This window comes from Eucyclogobius newberryi, unplaced genomic scaffold, assembly GCF_026437365.1.
Source record: "Eucyclogobius newberryi isolate DKJ021-1_F unplaced genomic scaffold, fEucNew1.0.hap1 SCAF_12, whole genome shotgun sequence".
In the NCBI taxonomy this organism is placed as follows: Eukaryota; Metazoa; Chordata; class Actinopteri; order Gobiiformes; family Gobiidae; genus Eucyclogobius; species Eucyclogobius newberryi.
Genome location: NW_027315746.1, coordinates 14,141,380 through 14,164,574, shown reverse-complemented (window position 1 = coordinate 14,164,574; position 23,195 = coordinate 14,141,380). Strand labels below are relative to the sequence as shown.

Sequence of the window (23,195 nt, the reverse complement as noted above, 5' to 3'; positions counted from 1 at the left end):
TCTTAATACATTTTGTTAAAGACATGCAAAACTGGAGTCTCAAGTGTATTGTCTACAATTAGAAATATAAAAAAATACTTCAAAAACAGTGGGAATAAGTTATATTTCTGCCCATTTGTGGTTAATTCTATGGTTCATTCATGTTTTTGTGTGATACTTGAACCTTTACAGGCACATTTCAGCTCATTCCTGTTAATCATTTTTAAATATTGTTATCGACATTAGGCAAAATATGTGGAATTAAATGTGTAATTTGCACTAAACCTTATCATCTAATTTCAGACAATAAATAGATAACAGGAGAAATATGACACTTCCTGTTCCATTTTGTCAAAAGTTTTACGGTAATAATAACAACAACATTGGACTGGGGAAAGAGTTTTTAAAATACTTTCCAAATACCGTCATATTCATGTGCAATACCGTCATATTCATGTGCATATAACTGATGTAAATATTTTTACTTTAATTTATTTTATTATTATATTATTATATTATTATTGTATTATTGTATTTGTATTTAAATTTTTATCTTATTATTATATATTTTTTCCTCCATTCCCTATTAAAATATGAGAGGAGTTTTGTTTATAAGAGTTTTATGTCTTGTTTATAAAAGTTCTTCGATTGAATCCAGAATTACCTGAGGCATTGCAGAAGGCCCCGGAGCCGTTGTAAAAGCGACAGCAGGAGGACCGCGGCTTCACCCAGTCGAAGTAATCATCGAGCCATGACGACGGCGTGTACGCCATCGTGGTGCTGCAAAAGTCACATTCTCAGCCTCTTTCAACCCTTCGAAGCTGAAGCAGACTGAAGCGTGGGCCTTACTAGTTGCTGATCTGCGACGCGGCGTAGACCTGTTGCACCAGAGAGTCGTTGTTGCAGCCCACTCCCCCGCACACGGCGTTTTGTCCCTCCAGGCTCCTGTAGTCGAGGCCGTCCTCCACCACGAAGTACACGGGGGCGCCGGTGTGGAGGTACTCGGACAGGTTTTTGAAGTAATCCAGTACGTACGAATCCTGCAGTAAGAAGGAGCGCGGTTATGTTCGTGTGTATTATTATAACGCCGTAAAGAGACCAAAAAACACACTAAAATGTCAGAATATATCGAATTACAAGCTGCTTTACGTGAATGTTTTGTTTTGTTGCGCATTATTCAAGAAGATACATAGATATAACTGTTATAAAGCGCTATTAAATCTGAATCATTTGGATTATGACAGTAATGATTCACGCCAAAGTCTCGTCAAGACACGGTTATATCACTAAAAAATAGTAACATTTTTCGATTTGTTGCACAGAAGTTATGAAAGTCAAGTTTTATCAACAAACACAGAATATGTATTGAATAATAATCTGAGAAACTGACATGTTTTGTCTCTTTTTTCCTAATAAAAAAAGGCAGGAAGTAATTTTTGCATTGCTGTTGCACTTAATTCAGTTTTGAAATTATGAAAAACATCAAAGTTAGGTGTTGCATTGTGTTCTTCTAAGATTAAGGAGGCAAAATAACATCACAAAACACAAAGTCGCTCTTACATCGGGCATCGAGAGCTTCTGGTCAAGTCCGACTTCGACTTTATTCACCACGGCAACGCTGAAGGAGAGCATCCCGACGAATACTGCCACCTAAACCAGAACAAACCACTCTTAATGATGAAACAAACAGCGCGAACATCAAACACGAGCGTTTCCAAACTGCACTCACGACGATCGGCCGCACCCACTCGGAGAGAACGAACGGAGCGTAGACTTTCTTGAAAAATCTGAAGAGGCAGCCTTCGGTTTTGGTTTCCTGACCCTCCGGGAGTTTGACACAGCAGCACATGTCCAGGCGATTCCCCTTTTGAAACACAAGATCACGGGATATGTCAAGACAGGTAATGAAATGAATCAAAACAGAATATTAGCAATAGTAGAATCTGTTTTCCAAAGATACGAAACCTGCTTTTTCTTTCAAACATTTTAAAATTTTTAGACTCGACGTGGCATTTGTGTATTACAGCTTGACATAATAACATTTACACAGATCGTAATCTATCAAACAGTGCGACCATGGGTTTCAGAGTGATAATAAGCACCGTTGCCCTAGCAATTGACCATTCAAAACAACTTATTCTTGTATGTAGATGTATGTAGATGTATGTAGATGTATGTAGATGTATGTAGATGTAGGTAGATGTAGGTAGATGTAGGTAGATTACGTCATAAGGCGCTGGTACAGCTGGCAGCCCGGTGTAAACGCTCTCTCTTCTTTCTCACACTTATTGTGCTTTATCTCCTATATTTTGTAAATATAGTTAGTATATTTTTTCTATTTTATTGTACGATAGGGACACGCGCTGGAATAGTTTTTTAATACAACTGTTTTTGACTTTTTTCGGCTGGATTTGAGCGTTTTTCGTTGCGTTCGTTGTGTTGTTGTGACGTGAGCTAGCTCCGAGCGAGCCCACCAGCCCCCAAATTATGGATGTCACAATGGTCGCGGTCCAACTAACTACTAATTCTGCTATTTATTTATTTCAGCAAATTATTTTATTTATTTTATTTATTTTTATTGTACAACTATCCCTATTTTTAACATTTATTGTAATATCTTCTGTATTTTTCTATTCATGGGTTTCTGCTTCCTGTTTTGAGGACTATTGTTGGATATATATATATATATATATCTAGATATATATATAGATATATATATATATATATATATATATATATATATATATATATCTATATATATATATAGATATATATATATATATATATCTATATATATATATATATATATCTAGATATATATATATATATATATCTAGATATATATATATATATATCTATATATATATATATATATCTATATATATATATATATCTATATATATAGATATATATATCTATATATATAGATATATATATCTATATATCTATATATATATATATATATATATATATATATATATATATATATATATATATATATATATATATATATATATATATATATATATATATATAGATATATATAGATATATATATATATATATATATATATATCCAACAATAGTCCTCAAAACAGGAAGCAGAAACCCATGAATAGAAAAATACAGAAGATATTACAATAAATGTTAAAAATAGGGATAGTTGTACAATAAAAATAAATAAAATAAATAAAATAATTTGCTGAAATAAATAAATAGCAGAATTAGTAGTTAGTTGGACCGCGACCATTGTGACATCCATAATTTGTCTTTGCCTCAGACTCATCTGAAGCGGTCACATGTTTTCTGGACTTGCCTCCTGTCTCTTGGCGTCCAGACCGAGTAAGCTGACGAAGCAGCTGATCTGCAACAGGAAATCAATAAACACCGCCAAACCAGCAAACAGAGAGAAGGTCCTGACGGCGGGCATGTTGGACAGGGCCCCTGGAAAAGAACAGGTCAACAATATAATCAGCACGTGACCCATGAGGAAACTGACAAAACAGGCAGCAACTGGGCAACGGGTTTAGAGTGTGACATGGGGTCAGAGCCGCTTGATGTTCACTTTATTGCTCTTTTTTTTTTGGAAAATAACCTGCTTTCTTCTGCCAATAACTGATTTTTGTGCTTTAACACACAAATAGAGATACTAATTTTCATCAACCCCCAATTTTAACATATGTTTTTACTCTATGTACATTATTTTCTTAACATCTGATCTGACGCATTAACAAAATAAAATAAAATGGCATTTGGAGAACAATTATGTTATTATAATGAATGCATTATAATAATAATCAGACTGTGCAAAATGGCAAAAGAGTAAAAGTGTAACTATCAAAACTCTGGATGTAGCACAAAATGTACAAATATATTTTTATGAATGTTTTTTTTTTTAGAACATTTTACCAAGTAAAAATGCCACGGTTTCAGAGAAGGAGGAGAGGAACATGCTCGGGGCCACGTCTCCGAGGATTCGGCCGATCTGCTGGTGAAGCTCTTCTTGTGGCAGCCGCTCGTCCCTCTGGGTAAAGGTAAAGGATGCAGGGTTAAAACATTCAAATACTCCAAATGCTCACATCATAATTTTAAAAAAGGAAAGGAAAAATAAATACAAATAAAATGAATGAATAAAAATACATACATACAAATAAATAAATAAATAATACTAAAAATTAATAAAAATATAGCCGCAAGCGGCAATGATCGGCCCTCGCCACGCCGCCGCCACGCCGCAAGAGGAGGGGGCGCTAACGCGCCCCAATTGTCCTTTTATTACGCCTACTGCTGAATCTGTGACGCTGTCACATCTTCTCCCCTTTGTTTTACCATCAAAAAGCTATTTTATTTTGAATTCTTGGCAAAATGTGCAGCTTTGCCGCACAGACACCGTGACTCTTTGAATGAAAATGTGGATAACTTTTGATGGTCCTGAAGATGAGTCTCACCAAATTTCAGGTTAATAGGGCTGACGCCCTGGGAGGAGTTTGTGAAAGTCTAAAGTGTAAACATGTTCTGGCGATTTCCCCATTGGAATAACATGAAAGGTTTCGGTCATCGTTACGGCAACGCCATAACAATTATGACATGGGTCTCATTGACTTTTTTGATGGGGATGCTAAAATTGAGTTGTGTGTCAAATTTCATATAATTTCGCAAAACTAAACATTTAACCTCCATATAAAATCTGTAGGGGGCGCTGTGGCGCCAAATGAATTTATTTCACTTCAAGTAGGTTTAGGGCAAAGAGTTTAACAACTGATTCTAATTTGACGCAATTCGGACTTTATCTGCGCAAACGGCAGAAATTTTAAATATGGGAGATTTCTGAAATTCTAGCTACAGTTTGCGGCTTCGCCGCACCGAGACCGTGAGAGGTATCAATGTAATTTGGATAACTTTTGATGTCCCACTCCTCAGTAGCATTTTCACCAAATTTCAGCTTTTTAGGGCCAACGCCCTGGGAGGAGTTCGTAAAAGTACGACGTTTGGAAAAACTCCGAAGTCATGTTTAGCCATTTTTGAAGCAATATGGCCGACATTTGGTTGGGCGGACGGCGTTGCCGTAATAATATTTTTTACTTCTCTTGTCACCATCTACCTCTGCGCCAAATTTCATGATTCTACGATCAGATTTTTTTTGGGTCATTTCCCATCTCTCAATGCATTTTTGGTACATTTGGGGGCGCTGACGCGCCAATTTTTTTATTTTAGAAAAGGGAAATAGCCAGAATGTAGAGAGGCACAATTTTTAGAGATGTGAACATTTTTGTGACTTTTCGTCAATGTTCACTGGGTGAAAAATAGGGGGGTTGGTCCCGAGAAGAAGAAGAAGAAGAAGAAGAAAGAAATATAGCCGCAAGCGGCAATGATCGGCCCTCGCCACGCCGCCGCCACACCGCCGCCACGCCGCAAGAGGAGGGGGCGCTAACGCGCCCCAATTGTCCTTTTATTACGCCTACTGCTGAATCTGTGACGCTGTCACATCTTCTCCCCTTTGTTTTACCATCAAAAAGCTATTTTATTTTGAATTCTTGGCAAAATGTGCGGCTTTGCCGCACAGACACCGTGACTCTTTGAATGAAAATGTGGATAACTTTTGATGGTCCACCCCTGAAGATGAGTCCCACCAAATTTCAGGTTAATAGGGCTGACGCCCTGGGAGGAGTTTGTGAAAGTCTAAAGTGTAAACATGTTCTGGCGATTTCCCCATTGGAATAACATGAAAGGTTTCGGTCATCGTTGGGCAACGTCATAACAATTATGACATGGGTCTCATTGACTTTTTTGATGGGGATGCTAAAATTGAGTTGTGTGTCAAATTTCATATAATTTCGCAAAACTAAACATTTAACCTCCATATAAAATCTGTAGGGGGCGCTGTGGCGCCAAATGAATTTATTTCACTTCAAGTAGGTTTAGGGCAAAGAGTTTAACAACTGATTCTAATTTGATGCAATTCGGACTTTATCTGCGCAAACGGCAGAAATTTTAAATATGGGAGATTTCTGAAATTTTAGTTACAGTTTGCGGCTTCGCCGCACAGAGACCGTGAGAGGTATCAATGTAATTTGGATAACTTTTGATGTCCCACTCCTCAGTAGCATTTTCACCAAATTTCAGCTTTTTAGGGCCAACGCCCTGGGAGGAGTTCGTAAAAGTACGACGTTTGGAAAAACTCCGAAGTCATGTTTAGCCATTTTTGAAGCAATATGGCCGACATTTGGTTCGGGGGACGGCGTTGCCGTAATAATATTTTTTACTTCTCTTGTCACCATCTACCTCTGCGCCAAATTTCATGATTCTACGATCAGATTTTTTTTGGGTCATTTCCCATCTCTCAATGCATTTTTGGTACATTTGGTGGCGCTGACGCGCCAATTTTTTTTATTTTAGAAAAGGGAAATAGCCAGAATGTAGAGAGGCACGATTTTTAGAGGTGTGCAAATTTTTGTGACTTTTCGTCAATGTTCACTGGGTGAAAAATAGGGGGGTTGGTCCCGAGAAGAAGAAGAAGAAAGAAAGAAAGAAAGAATAATATTCCGATGCGAAAACAATGTTTCCCATTTTTCAAATATCATAAACTATACATTTTCGGAAAGCGCTCGCGCTTTCCTACCTCATGGTGTGGGTCCCTGGTCACTGACGGGTACTTTCGATAATTTTGAGTGGGCTCCGCCCACTTTGTGTTTTTGGCCCTCTATACAGTAATAATGTTCAATTTTTGCATTACATGCTTATATGCACGGAACATGCAAGAGATGGGGAACGTATTCGTGAGCTACTTAGCGCAAATGAGTGCTTTATATGGGGATGACGACCGCGAAGCGGTCGTCATCTCAATGTAAAGTGCTCGTTTAGTGCGCACTTTTGCACGGGCTTCGCCCGTTTACAACGGTAATGTTCCATTTTCCTACTACTAATTAGTATGCACGGGGCGTGCATGAGTGAAGGAGTGCGTTAGTGAGTGTTTGGAAGTGGGCGAGCGCTTCGCGCTCGATTTCGTGCGCACTACGTGCGCACTTTCGCAGCCGTGCTTCGCACGGCCTTACGAGATTAATAGGCCTCTCGCCAGCTTGTGGCGCTCGGGCCTAATTATTAGCAACTCCCTATTGGTATTAAATATTATTGGCCAGTAGAATGTATCACTTGAATTTAGGCCACACTTTTGTCTTGTACTTGTTTGGTCCTGGTTCGAGGCCAGTTTAATCCTGACGTTCACTTGGTTTGGTCCCGTTCTCATCCTGGTTTAGCTCTGGCCTCGACTATGTTTAGTTCAGGTTTAGTCTCAAGACAAAATGTATGCAGCCTGATATGTTTGGGCAAGTTCGGCATCTGCCTCTTGGATAAACATTATTTTATTAACAGTTGGCGTCACTTAAATTCGAGTTTACTCCTAAAGTTTTTTAACAAATCATATAAATTAAACCATTTAGAGCTGCACAATTTGGGAACAAAAATCTGATAGCAATTTTCTGACCATTTAAATTTTAATTAGATTTGCAAAGTATCTATCAGTTCATAAAATGTAAAGTTTGAGCAGAATGCTGACAAACAAATACAAGAATCACATGTTTTTCAGAACAAGTTTGTACAGATCTACACTACATAGTCAGCAGCTTTTACGCAGAATAAGACTGGATATTTGGTTGTTTGTGGAGGAAATGATGTGACTTAGAATAATTCAACCTCTGCGATTTGCTATTTGCACTGATTCAAATTGCGATTTAGTTTCGGTTGCTATTAATCAACCATACAACCATTGCTTTTTTATACTGCTCCTTTGATTGGCCACACTCAAGTATGCATGACTCATGAAGTACCGTAGTAAATGTGGCTACTAAAGCATGTACGGTATTCAGACAGTGACGTATCTCCGTCTTTACCTGGTAGGTTTGTACTATAATGAAGATGTTGTCCACTCCGACCGCCAACACCAAGAACGGGATCACCTCGATCACAATGAGTGTGAGGGGCACGCCGAAGTAGCTAAAAATACCCAGAGACGACGCCACAGAGCTCAGGACAATCAGGATTCCAGCTATGCCCAGAGAAATCTTTGAATCCACCTGTCAATGAAACAAACATCATTTCATAATGACGCCATTGTGTGTTGAAAGATGGAAAACTGGCTGGACCACTTTGGGATTTCACAATGCGTGACGAAGCAGGAAAACGGGGAGGGGCTACGACTCGTAAGATGGTCAAAAGGCGAGGGTTCCTACCAGGATCCGCCCACAGCTTTCGATGTGTCCCAGAGCCAGGGAGATGTAGATGAACATGATGGCGTAGCTCAGGAGGATTGTGCTTATGTCGCTGTTGCTCTCGCGGTTGATCTCGTCCTCGATGCTCCGCTCAGCGCTGAAGGACACCGTCAGGTTTGGGTGGCTGTAGTTTTTCATGAAGTTGATGAACCTAGAAACAGAGAAATATAGAATAAATTATACAAAAGTAGTGATAAATAATAATCTGGCACAAAAATCAAAAGCAGGATAATCCCACTAAGCCCTTTTCTAAATGTGCAATATATTTAAAAATATGAATACATAAGAGAATGAAATACTTCAGCAGTAAGTTAGTATCTACAATAGTAGTATCTACATTTCAGGATTTTATTGTTATTGTCATAGATTTTATTGTTATTGTCATAGATTTTATTGTTATTGTCATAGATTTTATTGTTATTGTCATAGCGTAAAAGCTGCTGACTATGTAGTGTAGATCTGTACAAACATGTTCTGAAAAACATGTGATTCTTGTATTTGTTTGTCAGCATTCTGCTCAAACTTTACATTTTATGAACTAATAGATACATTGCAAATCTAATTGGTCAGAAAATTGCTATTAGATATTTATTCCCAAATTGTGCAGCTCTAAATGGTTTAATTTATAGGATTTGTTAATAAACTTTAGGAGTAAACTCTAATTTAAGTGACGCCAACTGTTACTAATGTAATGTTTATCCAAGAGGCAGATCCCGCACTTGCCCAAACAAAATTACATTTAAAGCAGCACAGTTTTGATGTAAAATGCAATAAAAGGTGCAATATTTGACACTTTACAGATCAAATGTCATCGAATTCAACAAAAAGTAAATATGAATCGCCCTAAAATATTGTTCCCTATTAAATATTGTAACCTTATTATTTATTGAACGATAAGAACATTAATCATTGCGTGTTAAGCAGTAGTAGTAGTGGTAGTGGTAGCAGTAGAAGAAGCAGCAGCAGTTGTAGTAGTAGTAGTAGTAGTAGCAGCAGAAGTAGTAGCAGAAGTAGTAGCAGTAGTAGAAGAAGTAGCAGTAGTAGAAGAAGTAGCAGTAGTAGAAGAAGTAGCAGTAGTAGTAGTAGAAGAAGTAGCAGTAGTAGAAGAAGTAGCAGTAGTAGAAGAAGTAGCAGTAGTAGAAGAAGTAGCAGTAGTAGTAGTAGAAGAAGTAGCAGTAGTAGTAGTAGAAGAAGTAGCAGTAGTAGAAGAAGTAGCAGTAGTAGAAGAAGTAGCAGTAGAAGTAGTAGTAGCAGCAGTAGAAGTAGTAGTAGCAGCAGTAGAAGTAGTAGTAGCAGCAGTAGAAGTAGCAGCAGTAGAAGTAGAAGCAGAAGTAGCAGTAGTAGAAGAAGTAGCAGTAGTAGTAGAAGTAGCAGTAGTAGTAGTAGCAGCAGCAGTAGAAGTAGTAGTAGCAGAAGTAGTAGTAGCAGAAGTAGTAGTAGCAGAAGTAGTAGCAGTAGTAGAAGTAGTAGCAGTAGTAGAAGTATTAGCAGTAGTAGAAGTAGTAGCAGTAGTAGAAGTAGCAGAAGTAGCAGTAGTAGAAGAAGTAGCAGTAGTAGAAGAAGTAGCAGTAGTAGAAGAAGTAGCAGTAGTAGAAGTAGCAGTAGTAGAAGAAGTAGCAGTAGTAGAAGAAGTAGCAGTATTAGAAGAAGTAGCAGTAGTAGAAGAAGTAGCAGTTGTAGCAGTAGCAGTTGTAGCAGTAGCAGTAGAAGAAGTAGCAGTAGAAGAAGTAGCAGTAGAAGAAGTAGCAGTAGTAGTAGTAGCAGTAGTAGTAGTAGCAGTAGAAGAAGTAGCAGTAGAAGAAGTAGCAGTAGAAGAAGTAGCAGTAGAAGAAGTAGCAGTAGTAGTAGTAGCAGTAGTAGTAGTAGCAGTAGAAGAAGTAGCAGTAGAATAAGTAGCAGTAGAAGAAGTAGCAGTAGAAGAAGTAGCAGTAGTAGTAGTAGCAGTAGTAGTAGTAGCAGTAGTAGTAGTAGCAGTAGTAGTAGTAGCAGCAGTAGTAGTAGTAGCAGTAGAAGAAGTAGCAGTAGAAGTAGTAGTAGAAGTAGTAGTAGCAGAAGTAGTAGTAGCAGAAGTAGTAGTAGCAGAAGTAGTAGTAGCAGAAGTAGTAGCAGTAGTAGAAGTAGTAGCAGTAGTAGAAGTAGTAGCAGTAGTAGAAGTAGTAGAAGTAGTAGCAGCAGAAGTAGCAGTAGTAGAAGAAGTAGCAGTAGTAGAAGAAGTAGCAGTAGTAGAAGAAGTAGCAGTAGTAGAAGAAGTAGCAGTATTAGAAGAAGTAGCAGTATTAGAAGAAGTAGCAGTAGTAGAAGAAGTAGCAGTAGTAGAAGAAGTAGCAGTTGTAGCAGTTGTAGCAGTAGCAGTAGAAGAAGTAGCAGTAGCAGTAGAAGAAGTAGCAGTAGAAGAAGTAGCAGTAGAAGAAGTAGCAGTAGTAGTAGTAGCAGTAGAAGAAGTAGCAGTAGAAGAAGTAGCAGTAGAAGAAGTAGCAGTAGAAGAAGTAGCAGTAGAAGTAGCAGTAGTAGTAGTAGCAGTAGTAGTAGTAGCAGTAGTAGTAGTAGCAGTAGAAGAAGTAGCAGTAGAAGCAGTAGAAGCAGTAGAAGCAGTAGAAGCAGCAGCAGCAGCAGCAGCAGTAGTAGTAGCAGTAGTAGTAGCAGTAGCAGTAGTAGTAGCAGTAGCAGTAGCAGTAGCAGTAGCAGTAGCAGTAGCAGTAGCAGTAGTAGTAGCAGTAGTCTTACTCTTTCTCCCAGGCCATAGCTTTGCCTTTATGTTCAGTGTCGTCCTTGTAGTTATTGAGAGGAAATGTGATCACAAGTGCAGTCGCGTTGTTGTAGTTGGTCCCTGTAAAATTAAAAAAAACAATGAATTTGGCTTTATTGTAATATTGTCAATTGTTGAGTATTATATTATTAATCATAATTCCAAGCTACGTGAAATCATGCATCTAAAAATGTGTTGAGTGTAGTTGTACCATACTGAAACACAAATATCATTCATACAACAGCCGACTGACTCCAGTGTTATATCACATCAGCATATCACAACTTTACTCTGACTTTTTTACTCTGGATGCCATTCTGTCTGTCTTCACTGGCAAAACAGTGCATTCACCAGACTCTTGGTCACATTGGAATAAAAATATATAAAACAAATCAATTAACTCAATGCGTCACCATTCAGGGTTTCCACAGTATTCTCCAGTTTACATACAGTATCAATCTGAACATAAAGCAGTCTTTGTCTAAGCTTTCATACATTCACATGCATGTTTCTCACCATCGTAGCCCCCGAGAGCGAGCCAGGGGAACACAGGACCCCCGTACGTCCCGAGACAGGGGTCGTGGAGCATGGTGGTGTCGTTCAGAGAGGCGGGTGCACTGTCAGGAGAGAAACAGACATTACACTAAGCCTTTTACACCATCCACTTCAAATGTGAGTGGTGAAAGAATTAATTGAACAGTTAGATAAAAATAACATTCAACATATTTTTTTTTTATATTTGCAGTTTAGTTTTAGCTGGGATTTGTTCAAATTTAAACCCAATTATACACAAAACGCTGATCTAACGATATATACAATTTTGATTGCTTACTTACAAATGTGTACTTCTTACAAATATTTTTGGCCTTCACTAAATGGTTTCCAAAATGAAAAAAACTAATCCGAGCAACAGTAAGAACACATGATGCAACCAAAAAACCTTTCATGTGTAAAACACCGTCGTCTGCGGAAGTGCTTCCTCATACATTAGTAAATAAATACACTTCTTTGTAAGATGTGAATGAGCGGAGTTTGCAGCTGGACAACCGAGAATTAGGAGCAACTCTGTCTGTTTGAGAAGCTAAATCTGGTGCGGAGCGGACTTCTTAAAGCAAAAGCTACAAACATTCACACATGAGATTCAAACCTTAAATGTATTTGTAAAAGAAAGAGCCTCACCCGACGCAGAAGAGGAAATGGCTGTGGTAGTCGGCATAAATATAAAAGCCGTCTCCAATCGATCGGTCCAAGGCCTCGTGGCTGTTTTGGAAGTAGTTCAGGACGCTCAGGATGGTGCAGTTGTTGTTGTACGGAGCCAAAGGCGACAAACAAACGTCATTCAGCGTCACGTTTTGGCCTTCGTAGGTCGCCACGATGTCCTCAATGCTGAGCTGCAGGTCCAGAACCTGCCAAACAAATGTGAACGTGGAGAAACAGTTAGCCGCAACTTTGACCCAACAGTGGCTCAATGGCACAAAATGTATAATGTGTCATTAAATAATGTTATACTGTACATAATCTATAATGTTATTGTTCTGGTCCAATTAAAACAAGAACAGATCCCTAAAACAGAACATATTTTAAATTATAATTTGAATGATTGTTCATGTTTCAGCGAGCCAGTGAGTTTAGGTCCATATAAATAAAGATTAGTCGACGAATAAGGAAACGAGGCGCAGAACTAACTCAAAAAACTTTCCATATATCTGACCCAAACTAAAGAAGATTGCTAAAGTTGACTAAATAGCAACTTTGCCAAGAAATAGCAGATTTACATGTAAAAAGCTGAATAAATTAATCACCTTTTCACCTCTCTGCTGTTGTGCATATAAATCTTTGCGATCCAAAATAATTTGTCGACAAATAAAACATTTGGCCGACTAAAACACCATCGACCAATTAATCGACTACAAGCCTACAGCCCAACAACAGATCGATGCTACATTTTTCGCTCTGTTAAGGCTTTAAGCTGCTATACGTGTTTCACAATCCTTTTATACTGAAACATTCATCGAAATCGCTTACATTTTTCAAATACTGTCCGTGGCTTTCTAGTCTCTCACCTGATGGAGAAAATCTATGGTGAGAACAGGGTGGAACGGCACCATCGGCCCGGGAAAGTAAGGATCGTACATGTCCGGTTCTGTAAGCGGAGTCGTGATAATCAGCTGTGCCGTTCTGAAAAAGGGCCCGAAATGGTTGTCGAAGTAGTCTTTCTCCTGGCGCGCCTGGCTGTCGGGCGACGACCACAGCTCCACGGGGTCGGTGATGATGCGCATGTAAAACAGGCCACCCGACGCCGCCGTCACCAGGGCGACGGTGCCCAGGATGACCAGCAGGGGGTGGCGCACGCAGAAGGAGCCCCAGGAGCTGAAGACGATGCGCATGGAGTTCTCAAAGCGCTCGCCCAGCGTCTCGCAACAGGACGCATTTACTGGAAAGAACAGACCGTTTCAAACACATGCCGAAAACAACCCTCCTGTTTTCATACAATAGGTTTCTTACTGTAAAAAGGTTTTGTAAATTGTTGCTAATAAAGATGGACGCGTTTGCGAATCAAGTTGGAATTCCATATTATTTATCGCTTCTTGCAGCAACAACAACAACATTTTTTTATCTAATGGCCCTATTATGCATAAATATTAGACAGAAGTGAATGCGGCCCGGTCTTCAACGTCTATAAAACATTTTACTTTAAAACAAAGTATCTCGAACTCCAACAAAGGATACAACAGATGGATACTTGTGGAATGTACTTTCAGCTGCAGCAAAAAAAGTACAAAAGGGACTGATTTTAAACGGACTTTTCTTTTTCTTTTTGTCTTTTCACTCTCTGTGTCTTGTTCCAATTGTTTTTATTTATTTTTGTATTAAAATAAAAAAAATGAAGAGAAAATGACAAAAAAGAAATTAAATAAATAACATAAATTGATGAATGAGTCCCGGCTAAAGCTCAATCCAAATGTGTGCATGCATGTAGGGTGTGTGTAAATATGAAATAAATCCTAAAGAGAACATGAAAACAACATAGTTTACGAGCAGTAGTTAATGACCACTTTAGGATTGATTTTTGCTCATTTTCTGTTCCGTTTGTCTCACCTTGATCGGGGTTATCGCTGTTCAGAGATAGTGGGCTGTTGCTGTCCAGGATGGGGCCATATTCTGACATGATTGTCCTTTTTCTACAGACACAAAAACAGATGCAAAGCTGTAAATCACAAAGAATAAATAAAGTTAAATATGAGATTTAATGAGATTTTCAAGTTAAAAGGTGTAACATCCAACATCAGTATGACATTCAACGTATGGCTCTTTCTTCTATTCTAAAAATACAGAAAAAAACATGCATTCTTAATGTTTGTCTCTTCTCAGATCTGACTTGTAACTTAGCAAAGGCAGGCAAAGCAAAAATTTAGATGGAAACAAGCAGAACTTTGCGCTTTTGAGGCCTCACACTTGATTTCAATACTAAGGAAGAGAATCGATACTGCTTTTTTTTTTACCCAAAAGTCTTTAATATTCCACACAAACCAATACCACTTTCTTTACGTTTCCATGTGGTCTTATGTTAACTCTGATTAAGCTCAAGATCATTCTAAACATGTTCAGGAAACATCAAATGTTGTCCCGTTTCTGCATTTTTTTTTTTAAACCAAAACTATTAGAACGATTGTTATGTTTCTATACCAGTTTTTGTAGAAATTACTTTTGACAATCGTTCTTTAATCAAAAGAAAATCACAAAAAAAGCTCAAATGAAAGATATAATTCACCTGTAGCACCATGTTCCAACCACAGCGCCCACAAAGACCAGGAGGAAGCCCATGTACGAGAGCCACATGATCACGACCATGGCGTCCAGCCCCAGAATGGTCCACGGAGGCAGCACAGGCGGAGGGACCGGCATGGGACCACAGGCCGGAGTGCAGTCCTGACAGGAGCAGGGGCCCGAGCCATCGTCCAGGCCCTCGGTGCAGTTGAACGTGTGGTTGTTCATGGGGTTGAAGACTGAGACTGGTGCATCTACAATAAAGGCAAAAACACAGGAATGACAAAGAATAAAAATCTATCATCATAACTGCAATGATTGTACTACACGGGGCAATTATTTCACACATTATTATCTTCCACCGAGATGATTCAGGCGTGTTTAAGTAAACCTGCATTATCCTGCGTCAGAAAAATTCGGTTGGCACACCTATCCACGCCCTCTGCTCTGTACCAACTTGAGATTCTGTGAAAAATGTACACTCCTACTTTATAAAAAATGAAGCAAAACAATAAAAAAATACGACTGTAAATGAAATATACTGCTTGTGCTACTCTGAAATGCCAAGAGCTGCTGTCGAGTAAAGAAATTCTTGGTTGACTAAAGACTAAAAAGGGGGCGTGGCTTGGCGGTGTAAAAAGCTTCCAAAGTTAATGACTATCACTATCACTATGATCTGAGCATGTATCTGTCTCAAACTGCACTGGCAAGAGCACAACGGCAGTATTTATACAGAAAAGTAATAGAAAACTGTATTTATATCATTATTATGTCATTATAAAGGCAGATTAACCTCAGGGTTCACTACATGTTCATGGAAGTAAATTTCTCATTCATTTCCCCATAGACTTTTTCAACATTTCAAATATCAAGAGTTTAAAGGCACGAAAGAGGCCAACCAACCAGCTACATGGTAACTAAAGCCCAAGAAAACATTTACCGTATTTTCCGCAATATAAGGGGCACTCAAAAAAACAACAGCGCGCTTTATAATCCAGAGCGCCCTATATATGGATTAATTCTGGTCGTGCTTACTGACTTCGAAGCGATTTTGTGTGGTACACTTTTTGTTTGGCTTAATGCACCTTATATATGAAAAATGATTGAAAATAGACCATTCATATAGTGCGGAAAATACGGTAAAACTTAAAATGTATGAGTTTATAACGTTTCAGAACTTGTCTCATGGTGTTTAGTTACCACATAACTAATAAACACTGAGCAAGTTTTGAATGTTGCTGTCGTTTTGTTGAAAGTTAATGGTAAAAACGTGACGTAAAAATTGACTTCTGGCCACGGTTGAGCTCCATCGACAGGCGAAACACTGAGTTGCCGTGGCAAGACGAGCTGTGACGAGGCTGGGGAGGTCTGATCTGTGACAATGAGCCTTTCAGTCGCTCCCCAAAGCCGCTCTGGGGCCAAATGACAAGAGATGTGACTGTCTTTCAAACCACAAACCACCTCCTTCTCACACCGCCTTCACACTCAGACATGCTGCGTGAAGTGTATTGCCCGACGATCTTTTCGCAGTGGCTGGAGCTTGCGACTGAACCGACAGTAACCACGCCTCTACCGCCCCCGCCGCACTCTTACCTGAGAACTTGGGCACGATGGAGAACGGCGTCTGTCCGTTGTTGATGTCAAACAGATACTCAATCCAGTTGGTGGCGTTGCATTGGCTGGCGTCCTTCCCGCACAGCAGCGACAGGGCCGGGGAGTTACTCAGTGGTGCTTGGACGTCTTTACAGGCATTGTACATGGCTGCAAAACACAAACAAAAGCAAACGCCAGCAAAGGGTCAGATTATTTTAAGGTTCAGGAAATGTGGGATTGCAGTTCCTCTTTTTTTTCCTTTTCTTTTTTAAACCACATCCATGACAGCCACATAAACTGTTTGATTCTAGCTTAGGGAAGTGGCATGTGAGATGTGTTTCCAGCTGTGACCATAAAGATAGAGGTATTTTCAGTTCTTACCATTTGCAAATGTCTGCCCGATGTAGTACTGGACCTCGATCACATTGTTTTTAGTGACATTGGTGGATTTCATGAACTGGCTCTGGTGTGGGCTGCACGTCAGCTCACAGAACAGGGTCATCAGGTTAAAAAAACAGGCTGGACACCTGCAAAAAAGGGACATCATTGTGTGAAATATATTTGCAGTATATTTGTATTTTCACTGTCAAGTCAATGAAAGTAGGCCTAATTTTTAAAAGCTTTTAAAAGCCAGTGAACAAATAAAACCCTTGCTTCTAAAAAGATACTTTTATGTAAATTTACAAACTATAAAAAACATACCGTATTTTCCAGACTATAAGTCGCACCTTTTTTTTTATAGTTTTGGCCCGGGGTGTGAGTTATACTTATATTATTTTCACACTTACAACCACATTTCATACTCCAGTGCAACTTATATATATTTTTTCTTCTCTATTATGCATTTTTTGGCTGGTGCGACTTATACTCTGGAAAATACGGGTATATGTATTTTTAAGAATGGCTATTCTTAAATTTTAAAGCAACAGTATGTAACTTTCTTGAGGTGGTAGATGCTGCTCCAGACCAAGTAAGAGTCAGGTTTGTGGAGAGGCAAGCCAGCTCATAGTATTTTTCTATGTTTTCTAGTGTAATACAAAGTCCAATGTAATTCAAAATGTACAAAACATACTTTAAATTTCACTTGGTTGAGATTCAAGGCTTAGTAAAACTAACTTTATTTTTATTCAGCTCATTTTGTAGCCATTTATTTGATAAGTCTAGACAATATAATCGATATTGTAAACCCAAAACAATTTTGATGCACTTCCAGCCTACATGAAAACAATACTTGCACCAATAATGAAGATAATATCAAAAGGTCACTTCAAAGTCTGCACTTTGAAATCACAAACCAACGTGGAACAGACTGTGCACTTTCACTTATTGAATTACGCCGTTTGATTCAAATTCATTTTACAAAACCCAACATCAAAACAACAATCAAACTGAAAATTAGCTGGCTGATTAAAAATTATTGTTTGAGTCAGTCACATTTACTCTGTCTCAGCAAAAAGAAAAGAATGAGCCGTGTTTCTATTTCAAGATTGTGGCAAGAGTTATTAGGACAAGATGTTCTTTTAGCAGCAGTTTTTTTTCAATGGTTTCACAGGACCATTATTAGGAGTCGAGGCTTGAAGCAAAGCAGGTTGAAACATGTAATAATGACTGTATTTAGGCCCTTCTCTTCACAGAGCCAACAATTTGAGTGCATAGTTCTGACAAATGATCTCAGACCAACAAAACAATTGGAGTTTATAATTACCAATGTTTAAAATATTATGTAAAAACAACTTTTACAAGCTTTATACCTTATAACGGCGTTTCCTTGTCATTTACTCAGGCATGATCCTTCATTATCCTGCATTTGAAGCTTGAGTGATCAGAAAATTCCGTTTTCACCCATCTCCGCCCACCGCTCTGTCCGTACTTGTGATTATTTGAACTACGATGAAGCTGAACTTATCCTGAATAAGTTTCTCTTCCATTGCTCTACAAAACTGGTTCACAACTCTGTCAACCCTGGATTTACTGAATGAACAGAGCAGGGTAAATGCCGACCGACCAATCAGAACAATGGAGAAGGAGAGAGCAGCATATTTCAGACATGAGGAACTGTCAATCATAATCTTGAGCGCAAACGAGGACATAAGAGATATAACAAAAGCAAAAGGAAACTCAGGCAAATGTGCACAGTTACATTCAATATTTAATAGTGTATTTAATACAATACAGAATGATTTAAGATAATGGAAAGTGTTGCCTATTTAAACATAATTCCTCCTGTTTTTGAATCTGTGCACATAAAACAATAATGAATATAAAACGCACTTTTGCTTATACATTTCCTCATTTCTCTGCTGCTCTTTCTCTCTTGCACCGCCCGCTCGTTCAGTTGGATCTTGCCAGGCAACTTAAGCTGGCACGTTTAACAGACAAAAAGTGAACCATCTCCATAGTAACCAGGGAAAAGAGCATAATATGTCTGTACAACCCAGGTGACATGTTAATGGTCTTACATCACACAGTTTAAGACCATTAACTTCACTGTGGTTCTCCCCGGGGTTTATACTTTCTACCAAAGGGTTTTGTAGTTTTTCCTTGCCGAGAGGGCGGGTCTAAGGACAGGGGATGCTGGGACATTTGCTAATTTCCTATGAAAATTGTTTAATCTGTTTTTCACCGTCGCCTTTCGAGGAAACTGCTCTTGTGATTTGGGTACTCTTCAGACAATAAAGGCAACACATAGACGTATAACACAAGGGCAAATGAGGAAGAGTATAAAAATACCTTCCTTGAAAGTCATGCGCTTCATTAGTTAATTTGGGAAACAGAGCACATACCGAGACAGAAACTGAAGAGGCAACTGCAGACTTCCTTTTAAAGTGCGTAACTGGTCAACGTTACAGCAGATTGACCGGTTCCCGTAGTCCAAGTCAGGACAAAGCTCCTGCGGGAGAGAAAGTGTGTCAGTATTTACTTTTGCACAATATATTTCACTGGCGCGGAGTCGCAATAAGCCGTGGCGAGCGTCATACCATGAGGAGTTCATATCCTTCTGGTTCTAGGGGTTTAGGTGGTCCCGTGTAGTTGCAGTTATACTTTTTGTCAGGCACTTTTACGGACGGGTCGCACTCTCCATACCAGACACAGTGATCTGCCCCGACCTGGAAGAAAAACAATTGTTATGTGAGCAAAGATGACACATAGTGGTGTTTCTTTTATTACAGGAGACTATGGTGGCCTGCAAGGGTCTCATTTTCATCCCTCATGGTCTAGAAGCAAGCTTATTAAAGACAAGGTTATTAAAAATGTCTTCATAAAACATGTAAAAGTAACTACATTGTTTGTATTATCATAAACATGTGAAGTTAAATATTACAGGCAATTAGAGACCTTTGACTTTAATATAGACGATTAAAAAGTAACTTAACTTCTCCTTTTTATAGTCAATATTTGCAGCCATTTTCATATTGCTAGACCTCGTAGCACGACCTTATGCTTTTGCTCAAAAACAGGATCCACACAGATGCTATCTAAGCTCCATCTTCAAACCTGTGATGGTTTTTCTAGCAACTGCTTTACATTTCTGAAACCCAAAACTTTTCACTTCTGCAAAAGTATTCAGAGCTAATCTCCCCTGAGTAAAATAAACCCACCTTCCACTCTTAGAACACAATGTTATCACGGCACAGGCAAACAAGAAAATGGAGAAAAAGTTAAAGAAATTAGAATGAGTCAAACTGAACATTCAGTGTAAGAGTTTAGAATAATAGCATCCTTTTATAATATGCCTCTTATTTAGTATGGTACTTTTTTTTTTTTTATCTAATTAAGAATTTCTAAAGCAAAACTATTACCTATTTATTGTTCAGCTGGAAGGGTCAAATCTGAAAACAGTTACGTCTGATGCAAGTAATCTGATTTCTTTCTGATTGTTCACACATTTGTATGTTTTGACAAGGGAAATAATGCACAAAAAAAGGGTAAACTAATGTAGCAAAGACCAAAATTAAACAGAAAACGTTAAAGTTAATTTAAATTTCATCGTACTTTTTCTTCCAAATGTAACTGTTGCTCTTTATGCAAACCAAAATCATATTTCTAGGCTTTTAAGATTCCTTCAGTGACATGCAATGGGATGTGAGCAATCAGAAGTACCACGATCAGCAAGAAATTAGATGATTTTGCCGTTTCCATGGGATTTAAATACTTGTAAAAGTCCAAAAATCGGATGATAATCTGATTTTGTGCACATGAGACCGCAGCTAAAAAAGAAAATATAAAAATGTAACTATTGAACTTATTATTCAAGAATTCTGTATATTTTACTGGTTATGTAAATGTTCCCAGTGGTGCGTCAAGAACAAAAGACACTTTGGCTTAGTCAGGGTAGAGTCAAAACGTTTAATCAGCAGAAGAGTGCTCCTCACATGTGACTGGGGTAACATAGGGAAGTTAATTCACTTAGTGCACGACTGTTGTGCACTGTAAACCCAGCGTCCTCTGGCCTACTTCTCCTGAAGGGATTAAGTTCAAGAACCTTCATTTGAATTGAATGGTGTAGAAACAGGCATTTTACTCTTTATGACCGTGTTGTATGTTCAGATAAGATAGATACCTGCCTTTTCCAATCGATTAGTTGACCTAAACTGCACTAACAACAAGACTGCAACCGCTCAAAACAACTGTATGCACACAAAAGTACTAAGAAACTGTGTATTTACATCTATAAAAAAATAATAAAAAAAGGTACAATTTACTTCCAAAACTTTAGATAACTCACTCCATGCTTCTGCTGTTGTCCCACAAAAATCCTTATAACCTAATGTTAGTTTGTCTGCAGCAAATAGAACTGTCTCAATAACAATATTTCAAGTACGACACATTGTTTAATAAAAGATTACAATATTAATATAGAAGTCCATTTTATGACACTGAAATCTTAATCTTGAGGCACAAAAACTCTTACTGTAAAAAATAAATAAAGTTGACGAGATGGGTTTTAGCTTTTTTAGACATTTTTCTGATACAATATTTTGTTTCTATGGCAACGAAAGCAAGGAATCCCCATAAGCTGCAAATTATAAATAATGTACAAAAGCTGGTTGATATTTAAAATAAACTAGCAATATAAAAATTAGTCAATCCAAAACAGTTCAGTTACAAAAATCGCTGCTACTGCAAAAAAAGTAGGTTAGCCGTTAGCTTAGCAACATATACTGAGGACAATGTGATCCCAAACTGTAAATTACTGAAAAATAAATGCAGACGTCGTCAGTTTTAACACTATATTTGGATAATAAAAACATAAATCGAAATGTCTTTTGTTGTGGCAACGCAAACCCAAAAATATCTCTGGTTTAGTCACAGCAGGCACAATTTGCGTGCTTAAAGATTGTGAAATATCCTCTGTTACTCATCGCAACAGGTTTCATTCATCACGCTTCATACAACTACTACAGACACAACTTTAGCTATAATATGATTGAGAAAAGGCAGAAACTCAATCCCTAAAACGCTTAGAAAGACAATTAAATGCACTAAGTTTACAACATTGACAGCATTTATTGACATTGTAAAGCTGTGTCTGCGAGACACTGCTTTCATAACACGTCAGAAGGTTTTTAAATGTACAACTAAACGCAATCAACATCATCTTCGATCAATACTGCTGTCAAAATCGCACGTTTGACTGTAGAAAATTAAGAAACAAACCTTTAGAGAGCAACATTTCTAAGCTTGGCATCGTTAGCCAACACCTTTGTAGCCGCAAACCGGGCACAAAATCACGAGAAAAGCACTGTAAAGTTGCACTCACGGATTTAAAATGTCCCACGGAGAGAAGTGTGAAGAGTAAAAGACAGGGCAGAAGCCTGGTTTGGGGTAAGAGTCCCATCGCTGTCACGGGACGAGCCGATTATGAGAGAAAAAGGTGAAACTTTGGCATTTCTTGTTGTTGACTCTGTTCTTGCTCTGGTGTTTTGACAAGGGGCGGAGACAGAGACTGCGCTCGAGGCTCAAGGTGCTGCCACCAAGCGACGGAAGTGACGCACTGCAACCGCGTTTGTGTCTATTAGATCACAAAACTATACAAACGATCCCTGAAAGTGTAGATTTGAGCGTGATCGACTTAAATGGAGTAGAAAAGGAGAGACAAGTTCATGTTTCTATTTGGGTACATATTGTAAAGTAACAGTGTGCAACTTTTTGGAGGTGGAGAGTCACAGAAATAGACAGTTAATATCATACTGTGGAACATTCTCCATGGAAATAGATCAGTTTATAAACCATTCTACATGGAAATAGGCAGGAGTAGGAGTCAGGTCTGTGGCGATGCAAGCCTGGCCTGCCCACTATAAGGATGGGCAAACTTTCTATCTATTTAAATGTAGAAAAAATAAACTAAACTTTGATTTTATTATTATTTTTGTAACACATAACGTTAAAATAATATAAATATGATGTTAAAAATCGAATTACCAACATTAGACAACAAATTATGAATAGAACACAAGCTTTTCAAATTTAATGTATTCACTTTCCTCTGCTGGTCATTGGTTCCAAATCCCCTAATATAATTCTACTTTTATCCAGCACATCTCACCATCACAAACCAGTGAGGGTGAAGTTTACAACTGAACCAAACAATTCTCATGACGTGGGTTCACCTATCCACTCATGTAAAATGTGTTTTTCCATCATGTGTATCATAAACATAATTATATATATACTTAAAATGAAAAATGGACAAATGTAAGACTCGTGTCACATCATATTCAAGCCCGATTTAAAAAATCAATACAACACATGACCGCGTCGGTGAGGATGAGATGTTCAATGTTTATCTCTTTTATCAGACGAAGGCCTTTAATCAATGCTGTTTGAATAGTTGCTTGTGTTTAC

General features: G+C 38.3%; 1 protein-coding gene across 1 annotated transcript in view; it reads right to left on the bottom strand.

Moving 5' to 3' along the window:
* Window positions 1-22,274, bottom strand: part of npc1 (Niemann-Pick disease, type C1) — a 31,132-nt gene extending 8,858 nt beyond the window's left edge. The window contains exons 1-19 of the mRNA XM_072440881.1: window positions 22,111-22,274; window positions 19,328-19,456; window positions 19,133-19,239; window positions 16,731-16,876; window positions 16,350-16,517; window positions 14,761-15,010; window positions 14,088-14,170; window positions 13,052-13,422; window positions 12,168-12,394; window positions 11,505-11,605; window positions 10,967-11,069; window positions 8,204-8,393; window positions 7,865-8,047; window positions 3,888-4,002; window positions 3,295-3,422; window positions 1,709-1,843; window positions 1,540-1,629; window positions 829-1,019; window positions 644-759 (exon numbers count right to left, since the gene is read on the bottom strand). Of these exons, the coding sequence (XP_072296982.1) occupies window positions 644-759; window positions 829-1,019; window positions 1,540-1,629; window positions 1,709-1,843; window positions 3,295-3,422; window positions 3,888-4,002; window positions 7,865-8,047; window positions 8,204-8,393; window positions 10,967-11,069; window positions 11,505-11,605; window positions 12,168-12,394; window positions 13,052-13,422; window positions 14,088-14,170; window positions 14,761-15,010; window positions 16,350-16,517; window positions 16,731-16,876; window positions 19,133-19,239; window positions 19,328-19,456; window positions 22,111-22,188 (2,911 nt within the window). The 5' untranslated portion in view covers window positions 22,189-22,274. The remainder of the gene's footprint in view (window positions 1-643; window positions 760-828; window positions 1,020-1,539; window positions 1,630-1,708; window positions 1,844-3,294; window positions 3,423-3,887; window positions 4,003-7,864; window positions 8,048-8,203; window positions 8,394-10,966; window positions 11,070-11,504; window positions 11,606-12,167; window positions 12,395-13,051; window positions 13,423-14,087; window positions 14,171-14,760; window positions 15,011-16,349; window positions 16,518-16,730; window positions 16,877-19,132; window positions 19,240-19,327; window positions 19,457-22,110) is intronic.
* Window positions 22,275-23,195: the final 921 nt, after the last annotated feature.